Genomic DNA, 20,590 nt, shown 5'->3' with positions numbered 1-20,590 from the left:
CATTTCCAAATGCAAGTTTGCACAAAATTATTTGCGGATTTGCACAACAGAGCATTAAATTTAAGGATATAAATGTATATATTCATATATGTATATGTATTTACGTATGTTTTATATCAACTATTTAATTTATGTATTTGCAGACATTTGTACAACATAGAATTTTATACAACGCGGTTGAACATAATAAGTGGTTGTAAATATGGCATTTTAATAATTTAGGGCCAGATGTAGGTCGGTCGGTAACGGCCGAAAATCGGTATTTTCGGCCATTACCGATCGGTATTACAGAAATGGGATGTAGGGGCATGTGTAACTGACTCGGTAAAATTACCGATCGGTAAATTTACCGATCGGTATTTCTACCGAATCGGTAAATTTGAGATGTAGGTGGGACTCTACTGAGTCCCACAAGCCTTACAGAATCGGTATTTTACCATCAAATCAATTTGATGGTAAAATACCGATTCCGGTGTGCATGCACATGTGTGCATGCACACCTATGCCATATGACAGACAGACCTGCCCTTAGGGCAGGTATGCCTGCCACATGGCACCCGAGCCTCTTTTGGGGGTGCCAGAGGGTGTCAAAGTGACACCCCATGCACCCTTGTGTAATTCGGTATTTACCAAATCGGTAAATACCGAATCGGTAATGCCCATTCATTCCTATGGGCTTCAAAGCCCATAGGAATGAATGGGCATTACCGGTCGGTATTTACCGAATCGGTAAATACAGATTTTTACCGATTCGGTAAATGAAACATCTGGATGCTCCTACATGTCCCCCCTTCTTATTTACCAATTCTTAATTACCGAATCGGTAAAATTCGGTAATTAAGAATCGGTAAATAAGTCCTACCTACATCTGGCCCTTAGTGGTAACAGGAATGTGGACTGTTATAAGAATGTCTTTAACAACTTTGTTTATAAAAGTATAACTAAAATATGGCGAAAGTCTGTTTTTTATGTCCTTTGGCCCAGGGTCAGGTGACTCGCACATGCACTTTATAGGGGGTGGCTTAATTTACAACGTCATGCGATCGAGGGCTCGAAACGCGTCATGACGGTGATTATGTTGCACATGGAATAAATATTGCAAACTACCTGAGCGGGTCCGTGTTCGTTTTCTGGCAAAATTCGGAAGGAGCAAACGGAGTTCTTTGGAGATATATATATATACACATATACACATGTCACTAGGCTCAAACTGCCACCATTGCATTGTAAATCTTTTCATTTGAAAAAATAAAGACATATAAGTCATGATTTACTATGATACATATAAGGAAAACTGCCTTGAGTTTGCTTTGAAGCACACAACCTTTATTTTCAAAGGTAAAAAAGACAAGATCATAGAGGCAGATTAGCCTAGAAAGGCTGTACGGAAAACAATTGGAAAATTGGCGCTGTGCATTTAAGAGCTACAGGAACCCCCAGGCTCTCATCTTAGGTCAGTTCTTTTGGAAGGCGCGCAACAGTGTAATCACAGTATGGGTAACAGATACATATATATGAACCTAGTATTCGTCCGGGGACAAGGGAAGGTTGCTTATGACTTTGATGAGTATACCCCTGAAAGAGAACTAGGATTACAGGTAGGTAACTTATCCTTCTCTTCCAGGGGATACTCATCAATAGTCAAAGGGAACTGAATAGAGTAGCAAGCCCATCCCCGTACCCTGTGGACGAATACCAGCATACCAAAACATATATAACCCAAACAAATTTCTCAGGGATGCCTGACCAAACTGAGCATCCGCTTGAGTGTCATAATCAAGTCAGTAATGGTGTGCGAACGTATGAACGGAACGCCATGTGGCTGCTTTACAAATTTCTTGAATAGGTACATTCCTAAGCATCGCTATTGTAGCAGCTTTGCCTCTTGTAGAACGTGCTCTCGGCTTGCCCGGGAGCTGCTTATGTGCCAGTTGATAAGATAACATGATACATGACACTATCCTTCTAGAAATTGACCTTTTTGAGGCAGGAAAACCAGTGTGCAATGGACCATAATTTTCAAACAGTTGGTCAGACGTTCGTACACTTTTTGTTTTATCAAGATAGCATTTTAACACTCTTTTTTCGATCTAGAGAGTGCAGAGCTCTCTCCACAGGAGTAACAGGGTTTGCAAAGAAAGTAGGAAGAGTAATTGACTGGTTGATGTGAAACTCCGAGACCACCTTAGGAAGGAACCTCGGGTGAGTACGTAACACCACTCTTCGCGTGAAAATCGAGATAAGGCTCTGTAGAGCATAAGGCTTGTATCTCGCTTACCCTTCGGGCAGATGTGATTGCAACGAGAAAGGCAGTCTTTCACGAAAGGTGCTGAAGGGAAGCTTTGTGAATTGGTTCGAATGGGGGACCCATTAGATTAGAGAGGACCACATTAAGCTCCCAGGGCGGAGATGGAGACCTAACGGGCGGATAGACGCAGTACACCACTTGTAAAAACGCTTCCACTTTAATGCGTAAGACTTCCTCGTAGAAGGTCTTTCAAGATCTGCATGCAAGATCATCAAGATCTGCATGCAATCTTGAGAGATACCTAAATGTTCATATTGGATGAACCCAGGAGCCATGCTGTTAACCTCAGGGACGGCAGGTTGGGATGGACCACCTTGCCGCCCGCCCTGGTCAGCAGATCCGGATGACATGGCAACCTCCTGTGTGGTACTTTGGACAGATGAAGAAGGTCCGGGTACCACCATTGGAGAGGTCATTCTGGAGCAACCAGGATCATCTCTGTCTTGGAACAGTACAGTTTCCTGATCACCATGGGAAAGAGGGGAATTGGTGGAAAAGCATAGAGTAATGTCTCTCACCAGTCTATCACCAGAGCATTCCCCTTGGATCCTGGTCGCGGGTACCTGCAGGCGAAGACGCAGCATTTTGTGTTTTCTGTGTACGTGAAGAGATCGATATCTGGTGTTCCCCAGTTGTGGAAGATGTCGTGCGCCACTTCTTGTTGGTGTTCCTCAGTTGTGGAAGATGTCTTGCGCCACTTCTTGTTTTAGCACCCAGTTGTGTACTTCGGCGAAGTGCCTGCCTAGGCCTTCCGTTTGGACTTTGAGGACGCCAGGTAAGTGAATTGCAGAGATTTTCTTGTCTCGTGCCAGAAGCCACTTCCAAATCGCCTGTGCTTCCAGCGACAGGGGTCTGGACCTGGTTCCCCCCTGCTTGTTCAGGTAGTACATCGTTGTTGTATTGTCTGTCTGAACAAGCAGAGCAGTCGATTTGATGGAAGGAAAAAATGCCTTGAGAGCCAGATGCACCGCTCTGAGCTCCAGCATGTTTATGTGGTATAGTTGCTCCTTCTCTGACCACATTCCTTGGATCTGTAGGGGCCCCGTATGAGAGCCCATCCCTGGAGGGACGCATCCGTCACCAGAGTCTGCTTCGGCAGCTCCTGCTGAAAAGGGGCTCCTACGATGAGATGAGTCTGTCGCATCCACCATCTGATGGACAGCCGAACCGACAGAGGTAGAGCTAAAGTGTTCTCCCTGCTGTTGGAGATTTGTGACCATTGATCCTCTGGAGTTTGCTGTAGAGGTCTCATGTGAAGTCTGGCGTTTAGAACTAGAAAATTGCACAAGGCCATCGAACTAAGCAGGGATGAGATCTGTCTGGCCGTGGGCTGAGGTATCTTCAGGAGAATCTGACACTTGTGGAGAATTGATGATAGTCTCTCCTCTGAAGGATATGCTCTTGTGTTTACTGTGTCCAAAGTTGCGCCCAGGTAATGTATCCTCTGCGTTGGATTGAGGATGGATTTTTTTTAATTTACGTGCAGACCCAGCTGATGTAGTTGATGAATGCAGTACGGGAAGTGCTGCTGTAGAAGAGTTGGAGATGCACTCTTGAGAAGCCAGTCGTCTAGGTAAGAGTAGACGAAAATGTGCTTTTTCCTCAAGAAAGCAGCTACTACTGCCCTGCAATTTGAGAATGTGCGAGAAGCCGACTTCAGACCGAAGGGCAGGACAGTGAACTGGAAGTGGTCTGACTGGATGCGAAACCTTAGAAACTTTCGATTCTTTGGACGATTGGGATGTGGAAATATGCATCTTGAAGATCTCTGGAACACACCCAGTCCCCTTGATGTAGATGCAGGATTATTTGATGTAATGGCAGCATTCTGAACCTCTCTCTCAGAATGAACTTGTTGAGAAGCCTGAGATCTAGTATAGGCCTGAACTCCTTGTTTGGACCTTTCTTTGGGACCAAAAAATATCGGGAGTAGATCCCGTCGACGTTGATGCCATGGGACCTCCTCTATGGCCTCCTTTAGGAGTAGAGTGTACACCTCTTCTCTTAGAAAGTTTAAGCAATGGATGACAGTCTTTTGAGGAGGAACAGAATGTGGAGGGGACTTGAACCTGATTGAATACCCATTCCTCACAATATTGAGCACCCACTTGTCTAGTGTTATTTTGGTCCACTCTTCCAGGTAGAAATTGACACTTCCCCCCACCGGAGTGGGTAACGGAGTTAGGGGAAGCAAGCACTCACTGCTACTGTTGTTGCTTGGCAGCAGGTTTGGACTGTCTGGAGTTCCCTCCTCGTCCTCTACCAGGACGACGCTGGTAGGACTGGGATCTTCCTTGATCTTGCTGGGAGGACCACGGAGGGCTTTGAACCCTCTGCTGGTATTGGCGCCGTCTGAAGTCCTTCCTCTTTTTGAGCTCAACTGCCTTCACCGTATCCAATTCGGTCTTCATTCTGAACATTTCATCATCAGCATGGGAGCCGAAGAGTGATGTGCCATTGAAGGGAAGATTGAGAATATGATGTTGCGCCTCTGGCTTCAAACCCGTCAGTCTCAGCCAGGCAGAGCGACAGGCACAAATCCCATGTGCATAACCATGGGCAGCTATGTCAGAGGCATCAGCCGCTGCACTGATGACTTGACTGGCCACCAAGCTACCTTCAGGTAGGATTTTCAGGATATCTTGCTAGTCTTCTTTTGGGAGCTTCTCAGTAAAGCGTGAAAGAGAGTCCCACAAAGAGCGGTCATATTGACGCAGTAAGGCAGAGGCGCTGGCTACCTTCATGTAAGATGCTGAAGTAGTGCACATTCTCTTGCCAACAGTATCCATGGCCTTACTGTCCCTATCTGGGGGTACCGCAGACGATGCTGCCCCGTTTGATTCTTCTGTGCAGCTGAAACAATAGCTGAGTACGGTGGAGGGTCAGCCCTCAGAAAGAAGGGGTCCTTCTCAGGAGCCTTATACTTTTTTGTGATCCGAGATGGAGCCGCCCCCACCGATGCTGGAGTAACACATTTCTGAAGAGCAGGCTCTAGCAGGCCAGGCACTAGAGGAAGCAATGGTCTAGAGGAAGATCTTTGGTGTAGTGTTTCAAAGATGACTGATGTATTGGTGGTGGAAAAAGCCATTTCAATTTGAAGCTTCGCAGCCCCTCGACAGAGAACCTCATTGAAGGTCAGGTGATATTCTACTCGGAGGAGAGGAAGAAAGAGTAGGAGAGTAATCAGCCTTGGAGTCTGAAGACCACGAAGAAGATCTATGGCTTCGTCTTCTAGGAGAACAGTGTCGAGATCTGGATGCTCGACTTCTAGGAGAACGTAATGAGAGCCTTCCCAAAGATGGGGATGTTTGTGGAGTGGGATGTCGCTCATGTCTTTCAGATGAGTGCACTGACTGAATTATAGGCGATCTGGATCTTGTGGAGGAACGTGGCAGCCTTGTGATCCTGCGCATATTCTACTCTCTTATGTCCCCTAGCCATCTCAGGGAGATATTAGTTGGAGGGGCTGGAGTCTGTACTGGTGAGGGTTCAGGAGAGATTTGCACTATCTGAAGTCCTGGGGAGGAAGAGGCACTCCTTGACGTCACCATCTGGGCGTCCTGCGTCAAGCGGTCTCTCGATGTCGTCCTAGGTCTCTTTGCAGAAGGCGACCGGTGAGTGGAGTGTGATTTCCTCGACGTCGATCTGGATCGTCTTGACCTTCTAGATCCAGAGGGTGTTTTGCGAGATCTTGACGTTGATCTCCTTGACGGCGACCTCCTCGACATTGGCCTCCTTGGCGACGCATATGTTGACGTCATGCGTCTCATGCGTCTCAACGGCGACGGCCTGTGTTTCACCGGCCTCAAAGCCCTCGGTGTTCGGCTCAACGTCGATGCAATTGGACCTCTCGACGTCGCCACGGTCCCTCTCGGCGGCGGGCCTCGACGTTGATGGTTCGGCATCGAGCGGCGGCCTCTTGACGTCGTAGGCAAGCCAGACGTGGACCGCCTACACGTGGGCGTCGACTTCGTCACCTGAAGTCAGTCTCGACGGGGAAGGACGCCTCAACGCCGGCTCAGAGCATAAAGGTATCTGGGATGTCGATCGGTCCCTAAACGGCGTATGAGACCGCTGTCTCCTTTTCTCACCTTTCCCTTTGCGCTCCAACCTTGGTTGAGAGGAGGGCTTCCTTGAGGGATGTTCTTCTCGCCCACTTGCTTCTTTTCCTCTCTCCTGCATGGAGTGCAGCTTAATCTTCTTCCTTTCCCTAAGGGTTCTTTTTTAAACTTGCTGCAGTGGTAACACTGGTCTGGCTTTTGAGATGAAGGTAGACAAGCAATACAGACCGAGTGAGGGTCTGACTTATCCATCTTTTTTCAACAGGCCGGGCACTTATTAAATAAGGCTGGCATTTTGACTGGAAAAAATTGCCAAAAGTCAGAAAAATAGTAGGATTAGTAAGCTAAGTACTAAAGACGTCGTGTGAAACTAAAAAAAGTTCACTTTTAACCAGAAAAAAGTGATAAAGAATCCCTAATTGGCGAGCTCAATGCTCCAGGATCCTCACAGAAGGAGCCGGAAAAAAGAACTGACCTAACTGTCACCTGTGGTGCATGATGGGAGCCTGGGGGTTCCTGGAGGTCTTAAAGGCCCGGCGCCAATTTTCCACTTGTTTTCTATGCAGCCTTTCTAGGCCAATCTGCCTGTATGATCTTGCCTTTTTACCTTTGAAAATAAAGGTGTGTGTTTCAAAGCAAATTCAAGGCAGTTTACTTTATATGTATCATAGTATATCATGACTTATAGGTCTTTATTTTTTAAAATGTAAGGATTTACAATGCAATGGTGGCAGTTTGAGGCTAGTGACATGTTTCAGGCTGTACTATATAATATATATACATATATATACCTATACATATATATATATATATATATATATATATATATATATATATATATATATATATATATATATATATATATATATATATATATATATATATATATATATATATATATTAATTATATATCACACATAGGACCGGTTCTCTGGCAAGCAAGCAAGAGGACACAGCGGGAAGTTCCAGGGAAACCACTTTATCCACAGCTGATGGGTATAATGCATTTAGGTGTGTTATGCCTTCCTCAGATGCCGACAGCACATATTATATATATATATATATGTGTAGATATATGCATATTATTGGCTATTGCTCCGGGGTCCCTGCACGTGGGCGGGACTATTCAGTGCTTATGACTGTTGATGAGTATCCCCTGAGGGAAGAACAGATTTGGGACGGGGATTGGTCCAGAGATGTTCTAGACACGGTAGTAAGGTCATCTGCCACATCAGCAACTGGGTCTATTCTTCCAAGTGGGGATATGTCAGCTATTTCCATTCCAGCCTCTAGGTGCAGTCTCTACATGGGGTGGAGACTGTGTGCAAGTTGAGACATTCTGGTTTAGCCAGTGCTACCAATTAGGTGATGAAGGCACAAATGCATTCATCAAAGGTATACTGAGGAAAGCATATGCAGCACCCATAGCACAGGTTGCTCAAGAATTATTGGATTATGTTATTTTGGGCTCTTTTAGCTATGGCCTGTGAGGCTCACAAGTCAGTGTTTTAATTAATCTAAAAGTAACTACGTTTTATACAACAGCAGCACCACCAGCAATGAAAGCAGTTTTGCCTATGAACAGAATGGTCTCAGCAAGCTTTCTTGTAATATCATATCTAGTGCCAGTCTGGGTTGCAACACCTTCTAGTGACAGTAGGGATTACTTACGGTTCAGGTACTTGGATTGTAATCAAAATGTTGATAAAATATGTTTTCTTACTGGTTTCAGTGTAACATCTACAGATTTAAGACGGTCTTTAGTCTGCTTTGGTTCAGTTTACCAGCTCTACAAAGGCATATCTGTTTCGCCAAATGGTCAACTTCTAAAACTGCACAGTCCAGTAAGTCCGCCTTTAGCATCACATGTGGTATTTTGTATCTGTCTGCATTAGTAAGTGTGCATGGGGATTAACTCGGGAGGTGATCTCCTCTTGATCGGACTCAGACACTGCAATCCAATTGTATACTGAATCATTACATTAAGGATTTCTTTAGGTTTGTATAGCACCATGTCTAGTGTGGTAGCTGCAGCACAACTATATACATTAGAGGAGCAGCCCTGTTCTTTGATTGGAGCTGGATGATAAACCAAACTGGGACATAAATTCATTTGGTTGTCTTTAATGGAACCAACTGCTCAAAAAAGACCCAGGGTCAACAGCACAAACTTTATGATGGTTCTTCTGTTTGGTCTCTGTATGTCAACTATAAAATAAGAATAGACCAAATATAAGTTAAATTTGAACTCTCGTGTTAGCTCAGTTTGCTGCCTTTGAAGAACGATAAAGCAGCTGGTGTCGCTGCAAACTTCAATCCCAACAGCTGACCATTTCTACTGCAGGCTTATTAACATGCTATCAGGAGCTTGATGAAACATTTTGTGAAAAGAAAGGTATGGCATTGCCCCCAAACTGCATGTTCCGTGAAGTCTAACTAAGCCCTCACTGAGAAGGAAAATGAGCATATGAAGTCCTACTTAGAAAACTATATTGCCAACTGGTTCGCTTGACACTAAAGCTCACCAGCTTCACTCCCATTGCTTTTGTATCCAAAAATCCCGGGAGCGGAGGACGTGCATTAATTACAGGGCACTGGATAAGGTAACTATTTAGAACCGCTATCCGCTGCCTTTAATTCTGACCATACTGGATCAAAGAATCAAATCTGTATTACTTTCATTTTCACAAAATTGGACATGCCAGGGCATAACACGTCATACGAGCGCACAAAAGGGACAAGTTGAAAACTGCCTTTAGGATAAAATCTTTTTATTGGCAATCGGAGAACAAATTGGGTACACAGCATGCAGCCTAAAAGCGACCACGGGCCAGCTGTGAGGTTCAAATATTTACCAGTGTGCAGGATCATATACGTCAAGCTGACAACCACAGGGGGCATGGTAATACACAGCAAGTCGCCTGCAAACCATACAGGGCTGGCAGCGTGTGGAAATACAAAATGGAAGCCAATCAAGCTTATTAAAGAAAGAGCATAGGTAATCACTATCAACTTTATGTGGCAGTTAACATCGCCCCGTATCGCTAGGTGCAACAGGATACTTCTCATGCCAAAAGGGAAAAAGAAACACAAAAATAACCAAACTCGAAACTAGAACTATCCATAACCCAACTCTACCCTCATCCCTTCCGACTTTAGTGCACAGGTTTTGAAAGGGATTATATTTGTCTGCCCTAGTGCAGAGTGCCTGGAGTCCCAACCTCCCCTTGATTCTGCTGTAGAAGTCTAAGAATGCGTATGACAGACATATCAGTTCTCTAAACAGTTTGAACAGGGTAGTGACGAATGGGGACCATAATTTTGTGTATGTAATAGGGTCAGAACTGGCCGCCATTGACCATTTCTCCATGCCAACATTATGTGCTGTGTGATGCGTCCAACAAAATGTCTCCCCATTCTTTGTCTGTAAGATTACACCCACGTTCCGTCTCCCAGAGGATCTGACCTGGAGTTTTGTGGCTGTGTGTTGTTCTCATCAGGTGGCAATAGATTTCTGATATCTTTTTTGGAGGACCAGCCAATTCTCGAAGAGGGTCATCGGTCTGCTGGCTTTAGGGTGTATCTCTGTGTTGAGCAACCAATGGGAAAGCTGAGTATGGGTATATCTATCTTGTTCAAGTAGGGAGTATTGAGTCTGGAGTATATCGAATGAGACCCTCATGGTCGAAAAGGCAGCAGATTTGTTTGAAGCCTCCTGCCAAATACCCCTTAGGAATGCTCGGGGACTTACCGGGGGGAAATTACGGATTCACAAATAAAGGAGTCATCGGAGAGGGGAAAGAAGAAAGCCCGGCTGTCACCGCCACCCTATGCCATATTTTCAGTGTGGGGCTGGCGACTGGGGATGCATATAGACCTCAGGATCTATGTGGGGGAGCCAAATCTCTCTCCAAATATGTGAGCCTGCCACCGTTTGGTCCATAAAGACCCAGTGTTTGACAGTCATTGGACGGTTCCACTCTATCAGATACCTCAGCTGTGCAGCTTGGTAATATCGTAGAACATTAGGCACTGCTAGACCCTCCTCATGCTTAGTTTGTTGTAGCAGTTGATTTTGTAATCTGGGCTTAGTCTTTCCCCAGATAAAGCGGTCAATCTCTCTTTGGAGGTCATGTAGCGCTCCAGGGGTGGAGAGAGGGGGAGTGTCTGGACGATATAGAGGGCTTGGGGTAGGACATTCATTTTCACTGCCGCTAATCTACCCAGCCAAGAGAGGGCAAAACGCTGCCACACTTCTAAATGCCTATGAATTGCGGTCAGGAGATTAGAGTAGTTATCCTGAGCAGTTTTAGTGAGGCTCTGAGCTAGTACTAATCCCAAATAGGGGAGATCAGACTTCAGCCATTGGAAATCGTACTGGGAGCGCACTGTTTGCTATGTGCCTGGGTTGACGGTGAGATTTAGGATTTGAGATTTAAGCGAGTTGGCTTTGAAGGCAGAGTCAGCAACGAATGTCCTTAGTTCTGATATAATCCCAGGAAGCGAGGACAAGGGATGAGAAATGGAAAATATGATATTGTCCGCATAAAGGCTAATCAGGTGATTAAAGGCCCCAAAACTGAATGCCCGAAACAGCCTCTGTGCGAAAGGCTCTATATCTAAAGCAAAGAGAAGTGGGGAGAGCGGACACCCCTGTCTTCTGCCTCGTCCAACAGTGAGTTTACTGGAGCTCATCCCATTGCCTTGGATTGGGAGCACTGTATATGCTTTTGATCCACCGCTTAAATCGCTCCCCCACCCCAAAACACCTAAGAGTTGCGAACATGTAAGGCCAGTGGACTCGGTCAAATGCTGTCTCTGCGTCGACGACCAATAAAAGTGCTTCTTCCAGGGAGTGCTGTAACTTATCAATAAGGTGCCAAACACATTTGGTATTATCCCCGCATTGCCGCAAGGGAATAAAGCCTGCCTGGTCCGAGTCCACGAGACCAGCCACGAGGGGGTTCCGCCGATGAGCCAGGATGCTAGCAAATAGCTTTGCGTCAACATTAAGCAGGGACATTGGGCAGTACGTACTGCAGAGTTTAGGATCCTTTCCAGGCTTTGGGATCAGTTAAAAAGAAGCCTGTAACAAGGTATCAGTAAGAGTGCCTGTGTCCGCAAAGGAATTAAAAAGGTGAGTCAGGAAAGGAGCCAGTTCCCAACAGAAGGTCTTAAAAAAGATGGCACTGAACCCATCCTGACCCAGTGATTTTATTGGTTTCAGTCTTGCACTGACCGCGACCACCTCGTCAATTTTAACCCCTTGCATGCGTCGGACGGCCCCCGGCCGTCTGACGCCGCGGTGGGCATGTGCGTAGGACGGCCGGGAGCCGTCCGATCTGCGCACGTGTGGAATTTCACCGCACTGCGGCGAAATTCCGGCCACGCCCAAGGGGTTAATAGGTTGGTTGAGGAGCTCTGGTTCTGAGGATGGGAGAGGTGTAACCGCTGCCGACTGTACGTAAGCCAGGGGGTCCGAGACTATCGCTGGGTCCCCAGTGTATAAATTGATATAGAACGCTTGAAATTCGGCTGCAATGGCCGAGGGATCAGTCACAACCACCCCATTGCGCGCCTGCTTGGATTTGACTGTGTGTGTGTGCTGCTTGCTCCGCAGGCAATGTGCTAATATCCGCCCCCACCCCCTTTTATGTTCCCTATATAAAATTTGTGTTTAAGGCGAAGCATTGCATACTCGGCTCTGTCTAAGTCAAGGCACTTAAGTTGCAGTCTGTCCTGTTCTAATCTACGCCATATTCTCGGGCCCCAGTGCGCTTCTGGATGGACTACAGACTTCTCCAACTCCTCTCTCTTACCCCTCCGGGCTTTATTGTTGTGAGACGATTTTGCTATGAAAGCTCATCGTGGTACTACCTTGAGAGCTTCCCAAACCGAGGAGACGGGAACCCCCCGTGTCATTATGGGCCAGGTAATCCGTGATTGTCTGCCTAATTGAAGAAACCACTTCAGGGGAGTGCAGCAGCGTTTCTTGTAGATGCCATGACGGAGGCTCTGTAGGGGGTGTGTGTACTGTGAAGGTGAGTGTGATAGTAGCATAGTCCGACGAAAACTACCTTTAGGACTCACTGTGTATTATACTAGTACCATGCCTTGCTCTTTGGGTTTTTCAACACCCCAGCCGCATTCAAGAGTTTCATTAACAGTGTATTAAAAGAGCTCCAGTTCTTCCTGTCTGCAGAACATATTATACTTTTTCTAAACTCATTTTCTGTGTCTTTGCCGTGATCTTCAGGAGAACAGGTGGTTGTATCTCATTGATCAGTGTGAAGAGAGTATAATCTTCTGTTCGCAGCCCTTACCAAGGCAGCACAACAAAGCTAATACAAGGCTCATCGCATCTAGGGGATAGTCTTTGAGGGTATCCAGTTAGAGGGCTGTCTGGTGTGTAACACAGTTGTCAGTCCATCTAGAGAGAGAATCGTTTTCAGCAAACCTGCAGTGCAGTTACAAAAGACTGCATATTTTTGTCTGTCCCGGTTCTTGGTTTTGGCTGCAGCATTAGTTTTTAGGAACAATTGCTGTGCATTTCCTAGTCCTATCAGAAATGGCCTGTTACTCTTTGCATTCAGGGAGGGCATAACATGTCATTTTTCTAATGCTCTTTTCGACATGCTGTATTACTGCTAAGTATATCTTTATATTGTAAGTAAGGTGACAGAGAAGACGAATAAGACGTTATTAGCTCAATTACTTACTTGCAAATTTCAATACTCCAGCCAAAGGTAATATTATGCAGCCAAGATTTACAAAATACCTGCATTTTCCATCATACAAAATCCTAAACATTTACCGAATTTCGTATTATTCAATTTTGTCTATTTATCACTTAGTCACTTATAACCTATTTGAAAATAGTGATGCACCAAAAGCATAAAAGAAGAGTTTTAGAATATGTTATAAAATTTCACAAAAATTAGTTAAAGCTTTATTTTCAAACCTTCTGTCTCCACTCAAAGAACCCTGTAGTGCCCCCATTTTGCCACTACCCGAATTGTAAAGGCTGATGTCATAAATGTAAAGGCTTAACTGGGGGGAATTATATCCTCCATGAGGGGTACTTTAAAAAAATACAAGAGATAATTCTGAAATAAAAACATGTTTGTCGGTACTACAAGCGGCAAGTTAATGGTCTGTCTACTAGATGATGAAACACCATCAAAATGCAATGTCTGGGTAAAAAGACTACAATTCGGAGTAGTGAATATCGCTCATAAGCCACAGTACTATTACTGTTGGAGTCTTACAGCACACAAAATTCTTGTTATTCTTAGTTTGTCAATTTGTTAAACAAAAGCTGCTACTTTTGTGTTTTTTAAACCTGGTCGTAAAGGACAAAATAATACATACCCCAGTTTTGTCGCCAAAAGAACTCCAATGCTTTTTGTTTTGAGAGGTATTTCTTCACAGAATAATGAACTCTCTGGATAAGCATGTTGGACAACCCAGAGCGCTTCAGCAGGTAAGCTATAGTAGGTGAGTGCCCAAAAGGATCAATGGCCCATCCAGATTTTGGCTTCACTCCTGAAAACATGAGTAAAGTAAGAAACATTAAAATATTGACCATGACACCCTTACACAAAGCACCATGATAAAACACAGATTTATAGTTGTGTTTTGAAACTAGAAAATTTAGTTTTATAAGTGATCAACTACTAAATATTAGACGTGAAGTTCATTAACATGAGGGGTTAAACTGACATCAAAGGGATAAAGTTAATTTATTGGTGACTCCGTTACACTTAGTCCAGAGGCTGGTTCCCATTATCAGACTTCGTGGGAATCCGCAAACAGAGCAAGCAGGACCAAAAAAAATGCTTCAAAAAGATTGGGTGCTGGGCTGGCACCCTACAAGCATTTCAGGGTCTCCTACTCTGCAACGTCTTACCAGTTGTTTCTACAAAAAAATATCTCATTGTTGAGTGTTTTGGCCAGTTGTTTATGGTTTGAGAGGAGGGTGCAGATAATAGGAAAGGGCATGGATACTTAGAGAATTAGAGTGACAAAATGATAACTTTATCCTTGTTTCAACTTTATGAATAGATGCTACAGCAATATATAATGAAAAAGAAGAAGGAGGAAAACATTGGGCATCTTAGGACTATGCAAACAAGTTATGCCAAACATCATCATTTCTCCTGGCAGAAGCCTTGAAACTACAATGCTGGCAGAACACGTGATGTAGCCTGGCAGAACACGTGATGTAGCCTATGTATCTTCCTGTCGTACACGTTTCTGACAAGTAGCTTTCTGGAAAATGACAACAATACTGCATTAGCCATGATTAAGTATGAGCTCCAGATACAGCTGCAATGGGTGACAAAATGCACCTGGCAACCGTAGCCCTAGTACCTGGTTAGTCAGCATCATGGCATCCAAAAGTCACTAACGGTTGATGAGTATAACGCATGTCCCAATTCTATCAAGTTACTCTTTGTCAGGAGGGACGGAGGATGAGGATGCCACCGAATGATATGGGGAGATAAGGGAGACTCTGGGTCTCGAACGTCTCCTCGACGTCGTTCTTGAATGCCTCGATGTCGTATGACCGGACACCGAATGACTGGAGCCTCTAGATCTTGCCTTAGGAGAAGAACGTGCCTGAGGCCTCCCCGATGACTTGTTCGACGGAGAAAACCTTCTCGACGTCGAACGATCCCTCGAAGTCGACTTCCTTGGTCTCGATGTCGACTTCTGCCTCAACGTCGAACGTCATCTTGACGCCGACGGAGGGGATGGTACTTGTCTTGACGTCGAGCGCCTTTTGGATGACGTCGATGGATAAGTATGCTTCGACGCCGGTCGCTGATGGTCCTGCGACGGCGTAGGCTTGCTCAACGTCGACAATCGCCTGGTTGACGTCGACGGAGTTCTACGCTTCGACGTCGGTCGCCGGTGACCCTGCGACAACGGAGCATGTCTAGACGTCGAACGTCGCCGCGACGACAGAGACCTATCTCTCGACGTTGTGCGAGCCCGCACCAACGGAGATCGTAGCCTCGACGGCGATTGTCGCCCGTGTGACGACGACGGAGGTCTCGACGTACCTGTGATCCTCGACGACGACCGATCTTCTCTCGACGGCGAGTCCACTGCCGATGGTCTTTTTGTCGCCGTTTTCATCGCTGAAGAAGGGATTTGAGGCGCCAAGCCCGACGCCGATGTTTCTTTCTTCTTGCTCAGCGGTGACCTGCCTCTAGAAGATGATCTTCTTCTCTCTGCAAGGCCATAGAGGTGAATCCTCTCTCTGTCCTTTAAAGTTCTTTTGGGAGGAGGAGCTTAGCGCGCACCCAAGATGGTCGCGTGAGCTCAGAGCGCCCAGACCTTCGCCACCTCCACCGATTATCCTGCATCTTATCCTGATTTAGACGACGGGCTTTTGTGGTCGTGACCTTGCTGATCATTTATCCGTTTTCGAACTGCGAATTGGCCCACGGAAGCCGAAGATAAGGACTTTTGAACATTTCTGGCCTGCTCCAGGGTACTGCCCCGGGCTTGCTTTCTCGGCCAGCCCAGTGGTAATCGAACAACAACGGCCCTGGCGAGGCTCCCATGCCCGGTCTTCTACTTTCAGTTTCGATTCCTGTGGTCTGGCCTCACTGACTTTGCCTTGGTCGCCCTGGTTACTTGCTTCTTTCAATGTCGCGTCATCGCTTGGTGATCTAGACTTTCGCCGCACTTTGATCAGTGGCCGGCCCTCCACTTATTTTCAGAATTGATCCGGGCGCATCGAGTGTAGCCATTTTTACTAGGTCTCAAAATACCCTCCGGGGCGCACGACCTAAAATGGCCACTAAGCCCGAGGCGGAGAGACGCAAGACCAGACCGGCAACTCGGGGAGGTCCTGTGCAGTCCAACGTTATGGATCGCTATACCCTCACTAAGGGATCTCCGAGCGGCATGACTAAGCCTCCGGCCACCTTTGGGGATGACTCCCTGTTGGGTGAAGAACCGTCGTTGAAAGACGTCATGTGCGCCATTGCTGGGATGAAGGCCGTGTTGGGACAACAGTATGAGGCCCTGACCCACAAGCTTGACACGGTTGCTATAGATGTTACTCTGATCAGGGCAGACCTCGCAAAGACTAACGAGAAGGTCAAATCCCTTGACTTGAAGACATCCAGTCTTGTCGCCGACGTCTCTGAATTACAGACGGAGGTCGGTAATTTGAGATCCGCCCGTGACTACCTCTCCCGACGCTTGGACGATTTTGAAGGCCGCGCACGGCGGAACAACGTCCGGTTGGTTAGTGTCCCGGAGACGACGGACTCGTCGGCGGTGGACCTACTGGTGGAGGACCTTGTCTTGAATCACCTAGCGCCCAAGGGCCTAAGCAAGTTTTTTGCAGTGGAACGGGCCCACCGCATCCCAAGTGGCCCGCCCCAGTTGGGAGCTTCTCCGCGCCCCATCATTGCGCGGATCTTTAACTTTCGAGACAGAGATGCGATCCTGCAGGCATCCCGCACATCGGGCCCTACGAAATATGAAAACGCCGCGGTCAGCTTCTACCCGGACTTCACCCAACAGGTTCAGAAGCAGCGACTGGGATTTCAAGGAGTGAAGAAGAGACTGAGAGAGAGAGCCATGAAATATGCCATGCTTTTCCCGGCTCGTCTGCGTGTGGTTCACAATGACAGAACATTTTTCTTTGGCCATCCTGGAGCTGCTAGTGACTGGTTGGACTCGCTGCCCCCTGTACAGGAACAATTTGATCATTCGGAACACTCCGGTGGAGCAGAGGGCGGCCTGATGGAGCAGGAATAGGGAGTGAATCGGCTCCGGGACCAACGTATTGACTTTCGGCAGTGGTTTGATGCTATGCTACGATTGTCCGCTATTGTGTTGTCTTACTGGGGTGTGGGAGGGGGTCGGGTGTGTCTTCCTCCTCTGGGGTTCTTTTCGTAGATTAGTTGTATGTTAGGGCGACAGGCACACTGCAAGTTGGGGTGGCTTTCGAGTCTTACGCAGGGGTGCAGGGTGGGGGGTATGATGTTGTTCGGGGGGGTTGGGGGGTTCAACTTTAAGTTTTTTTGTTTTATTCAAGGCATAGTACTGATGATCTCCTATGTTGCAGTGTCGCGGCTGGTGTGGGGGGAGACCTGGGGTGGATTTTGGGATGGGGGATAGGGGACTAAGCATTCTGTGTTGGAACGTAAATGGGTTGGGAGACAGGATTAAACGGGGGGTGGTATTGCAGTTGCTAAAACGCTTGTCTCCGGATGTGGTTCTGCTTCAAGAAACGCACTTGCTTGGTAATACGTGCCACGCCATGAATAGGCGTGGATACCGTCTCATAGCCCACTCGGGTTTCACTTCCGGCTCCCGTTGGGAAGGGAGGGTCATTACTTTGCTCTCGGTTTACATACCCCCAGGCCTCCAAACTACGACCTATGCTGATCTGGGGAAAGTTATCCTGGGAGTACCCGAGGGTGTGCTTGTAGTAGGGGGAGATTTCAATTCAGTAGTGTCTGGCATGTATGATCGTCACCCTCCCCGAGTCCTCGTTAAATCTCAATCCTGGCTGGGGGACTTCTTGGAGGCACTGGGGCTAACTGATTGCTGGCGTTTACATCATCCTGGGCAACGGCAGTACACTTTTCATTCCGGGGCCCATGGCAGCCTTTCAAGATTGGATTATGTTTTGATGCCCTCCTCCCAGGCTTCCCTCATAGGGGAGGTGAAACATCTTGCCAGGGGTATTTCGGATCACTCCCCGCTGTGGTTAGTTGTGAACGCTCGTCTGGGGTCAGGAGGTCGGGTTGCCCCGATTAACCCATGGTATCTCCGTGATCCTAAGATTAGAGTGGAATTATTTAAAGCGATCGATTGTTACTTTGCCGAAAATGTGGGTTCAGTGTCTTCTTCTGTCTCCTTGTGGGAGACGTATAAAACTGTCATTCGGGGACAAGCCCTCTCATCGATTAGCAATGTTAAGAGATGTAAGCGGGAGGAGGTTGTCCGTCTTGAAACTGAACTTTCCATCCTTGAGGGAGAGTTGGATCCTGGAGCCTCCCCTGAGAAGCTGCACTTGTTAGACCTAAAACAGCACGAATATAGAGCACTTGTGACTGACGCTGCGAAAGAGATGAGTCGTGAACAGCAGGGGCGTCTGTATGATGTGGGGGATAAAGCTGGGAAATTGCTTGCTTGGTTGGATAGGAGAGAATGCGCGAGTCGAGTTATCCCTGTCATAGTTGGTGTGAATGGTGAAAATATCACTGACCCTGCTGGGATTGTTGCCCGGTTCGCCGATCATTTTCGAGTAGTGTACTCCCCTGTGTCCGATAGACCAGAGCAGGACTCCCGTTTGCTTCTACGTGATATCTCACTACCATGCTTGTCTGGCCCGGAACGGGACCTGCTGGAAGCTCCGCTCTCGGTTGATGAAATTGCGACCGCTATCCGATCGATCCGCTCCGGGAAGGCCTCGGGCCCTAATGGACTCCCCATTGAGCTTTACAAGCTCCGTCCGGACGTACTGGCGCCGAATTTGTGATCGATGTTTTTGGAATCCCTTGAGAGAGGGTCTCTTCCTCCTGATCAACGGTTAGCCTCCATAGTGGTTATCCATAAGGAGGGAAAGCCGCGTGACCGCTGCGAATCCTTCAGACCTATTTCCCTTATCAATGTTGAACCTAAGATCTTGGCCAAAGTTCTTGCTACTCGTTTAGTTTCTGTTATAGGAGATCTTGTTCACCCGGACCAATCCGGCTTTATACCACATCGCAATACGGCACTTAATCTTCGGCGCCTCCATGGAGTCCTGGCGCGAGCGGGGACTCTGCGGGAGTCGGCCATCTTGGCGTCTCTAGACGCCACTATGGCGTTTGATACGCTGGAGTGGCCTCATCTTTGGGCGGTCCTTTCTAAATTCGGTTTTGGGCCCGCCTTTATCCGTTGGGTGCAACTGCTTTATACTGATCCTTTGGCCCAGGTAGTGGTGAATGGGCGTGTTTCGGCCTCCTTCGCGCTTGGTAGGGGTACACGCCAGGGCTGTCCTCTGTCCCCACTTCTGTTTGCTCTTGCTTTAGAGCCATTGGCGGCTTGGTTGCGATGGGAGCCATCCTTGAAGGGTATCAGATGGTCACCGGGATTTGAAGACTGTATATCTCTATACGCAGATGATATACTCTTATACCTTACGTCGCCTCGAAAGTCGTTGATCGTCCTTTTTGACGTTTTGACTTCTTTCAATAAAAATTCCGGTCTAGTCATCAATTGGTCGAAATCGTGCATTTATGTTCTTTCCGGCGAAGCTCCCCTCCTACCTCGTGGATGTCCGATTTCGGTGGTACTCGAGGGATTTAAATATCTGGGAATCTTTGTTACCCTGGACCCCACGCTCCGTTACGAGCGCAATTTGCTGCCCCCTCTCCGACGTCTTCGAGCGGATAGAGAAACGTGGAACAGACTTCCTCTCTCTCCCCTGGGACGAGCGGCGTTGTTTAAGATGATGTCGCTCCCCCGATTTCTGTATGCGTTGCAAAACACGCTTGACATAGTACCAGCCGGTTATTTCCGGGAGATTGAAAGTTTACAGCGGCAGTTGATATGGGGGGGCCGTTCTCGTATAGCTCTTTCGAAACTCACGCTCCCTTGGTATGATGGTGGCATCGCCCTCCCTGACATCCGACGCTATTATTGGGCCTCTCAACTAGGGGCCATCAACCACGGCGCTTATGCTCATTCACTAAACCCGGCTTTTGCGATGGATAAATGGTTGCTGCCCGGCGGCGATTACAACAGGGCTTTATACGCGAAGTCAGCCGGTAGATCTCTGACGGGTCCCACTAAAACGGCGGTACAGGTGTGGTATCGAGCTACGGCGGCCACGGGATGGGCTGACAGGCTGACCCGGGCTACTCCACTCTATGCCTCGGATAAACTTGGCTCCCTTTGGCAATCGAAGGGATTCGATCGGTGGGACATGATTGGGATCAGCAGGGTTGATGATGTGTGGGTCAAGGATAGAATCAAAACGTTTGAGGAATTGAAAGTTGAGTATGGATTGAATGACAAGGAATCTTTTTGATATGCGCAAATCCGGCACGCAATCTTGTCTGTTTTTCCCCGAGGCTCGGACGTGCCGGAAGCATCCCCGCTTGAAGATCGGATACTAGATGGGCATATCCCCGATAGCACTATTTCGCTCATTTATGAAAAACTGATTAATACCAGGATTGATTTATTGGAAGACCTC

At 47.2% G+C, this 20,590-nt stretch overlaps 1 protein-coding gene across 1 annotated transcript in view; it reads right to left on the bottom strand.

The window, feature by feature from the left end:
* The window catches only part of MAN2A1 (mannosidase alpha class 2A member 1), a 1,212,885-nt gene that overhangs the window by 798,170 nt on the left and 394,125 nt on the right, over positions 1-20,590 (bottom strand). Inside the window, exon 6 of the mRNA XM_078675492.1 lies at positions 13,741-13,914. Coding sequence (XP_078531618.1) covers positions 13,741-13,914 — 174 coding nt within the window. The remainder of the gene's footprint in view (positions 1-13,740; positions 13,915-20,590) is intronic.

The sequence above is a fragment of the Lissotriton helveticus genome, chromosome 2_1 (genome assembly GCF_964261635.1).
Source record: "Lissotriton helveticus chromosome 2_1, aLisHel1.1, whole genome shotgun sequence".
NCBI classification, from domain to species: Eukaryota; Metazoa; Chordata; class Amphibia; order Caudata; family Salamandridae; genus Lissotriton; species Lissotriton helveticus.
The sequence above is the reverse complement of the archived record's forward strand: the minus strand, read 5'-3'. Positions and strand labels throughout refer to the sequence as shown.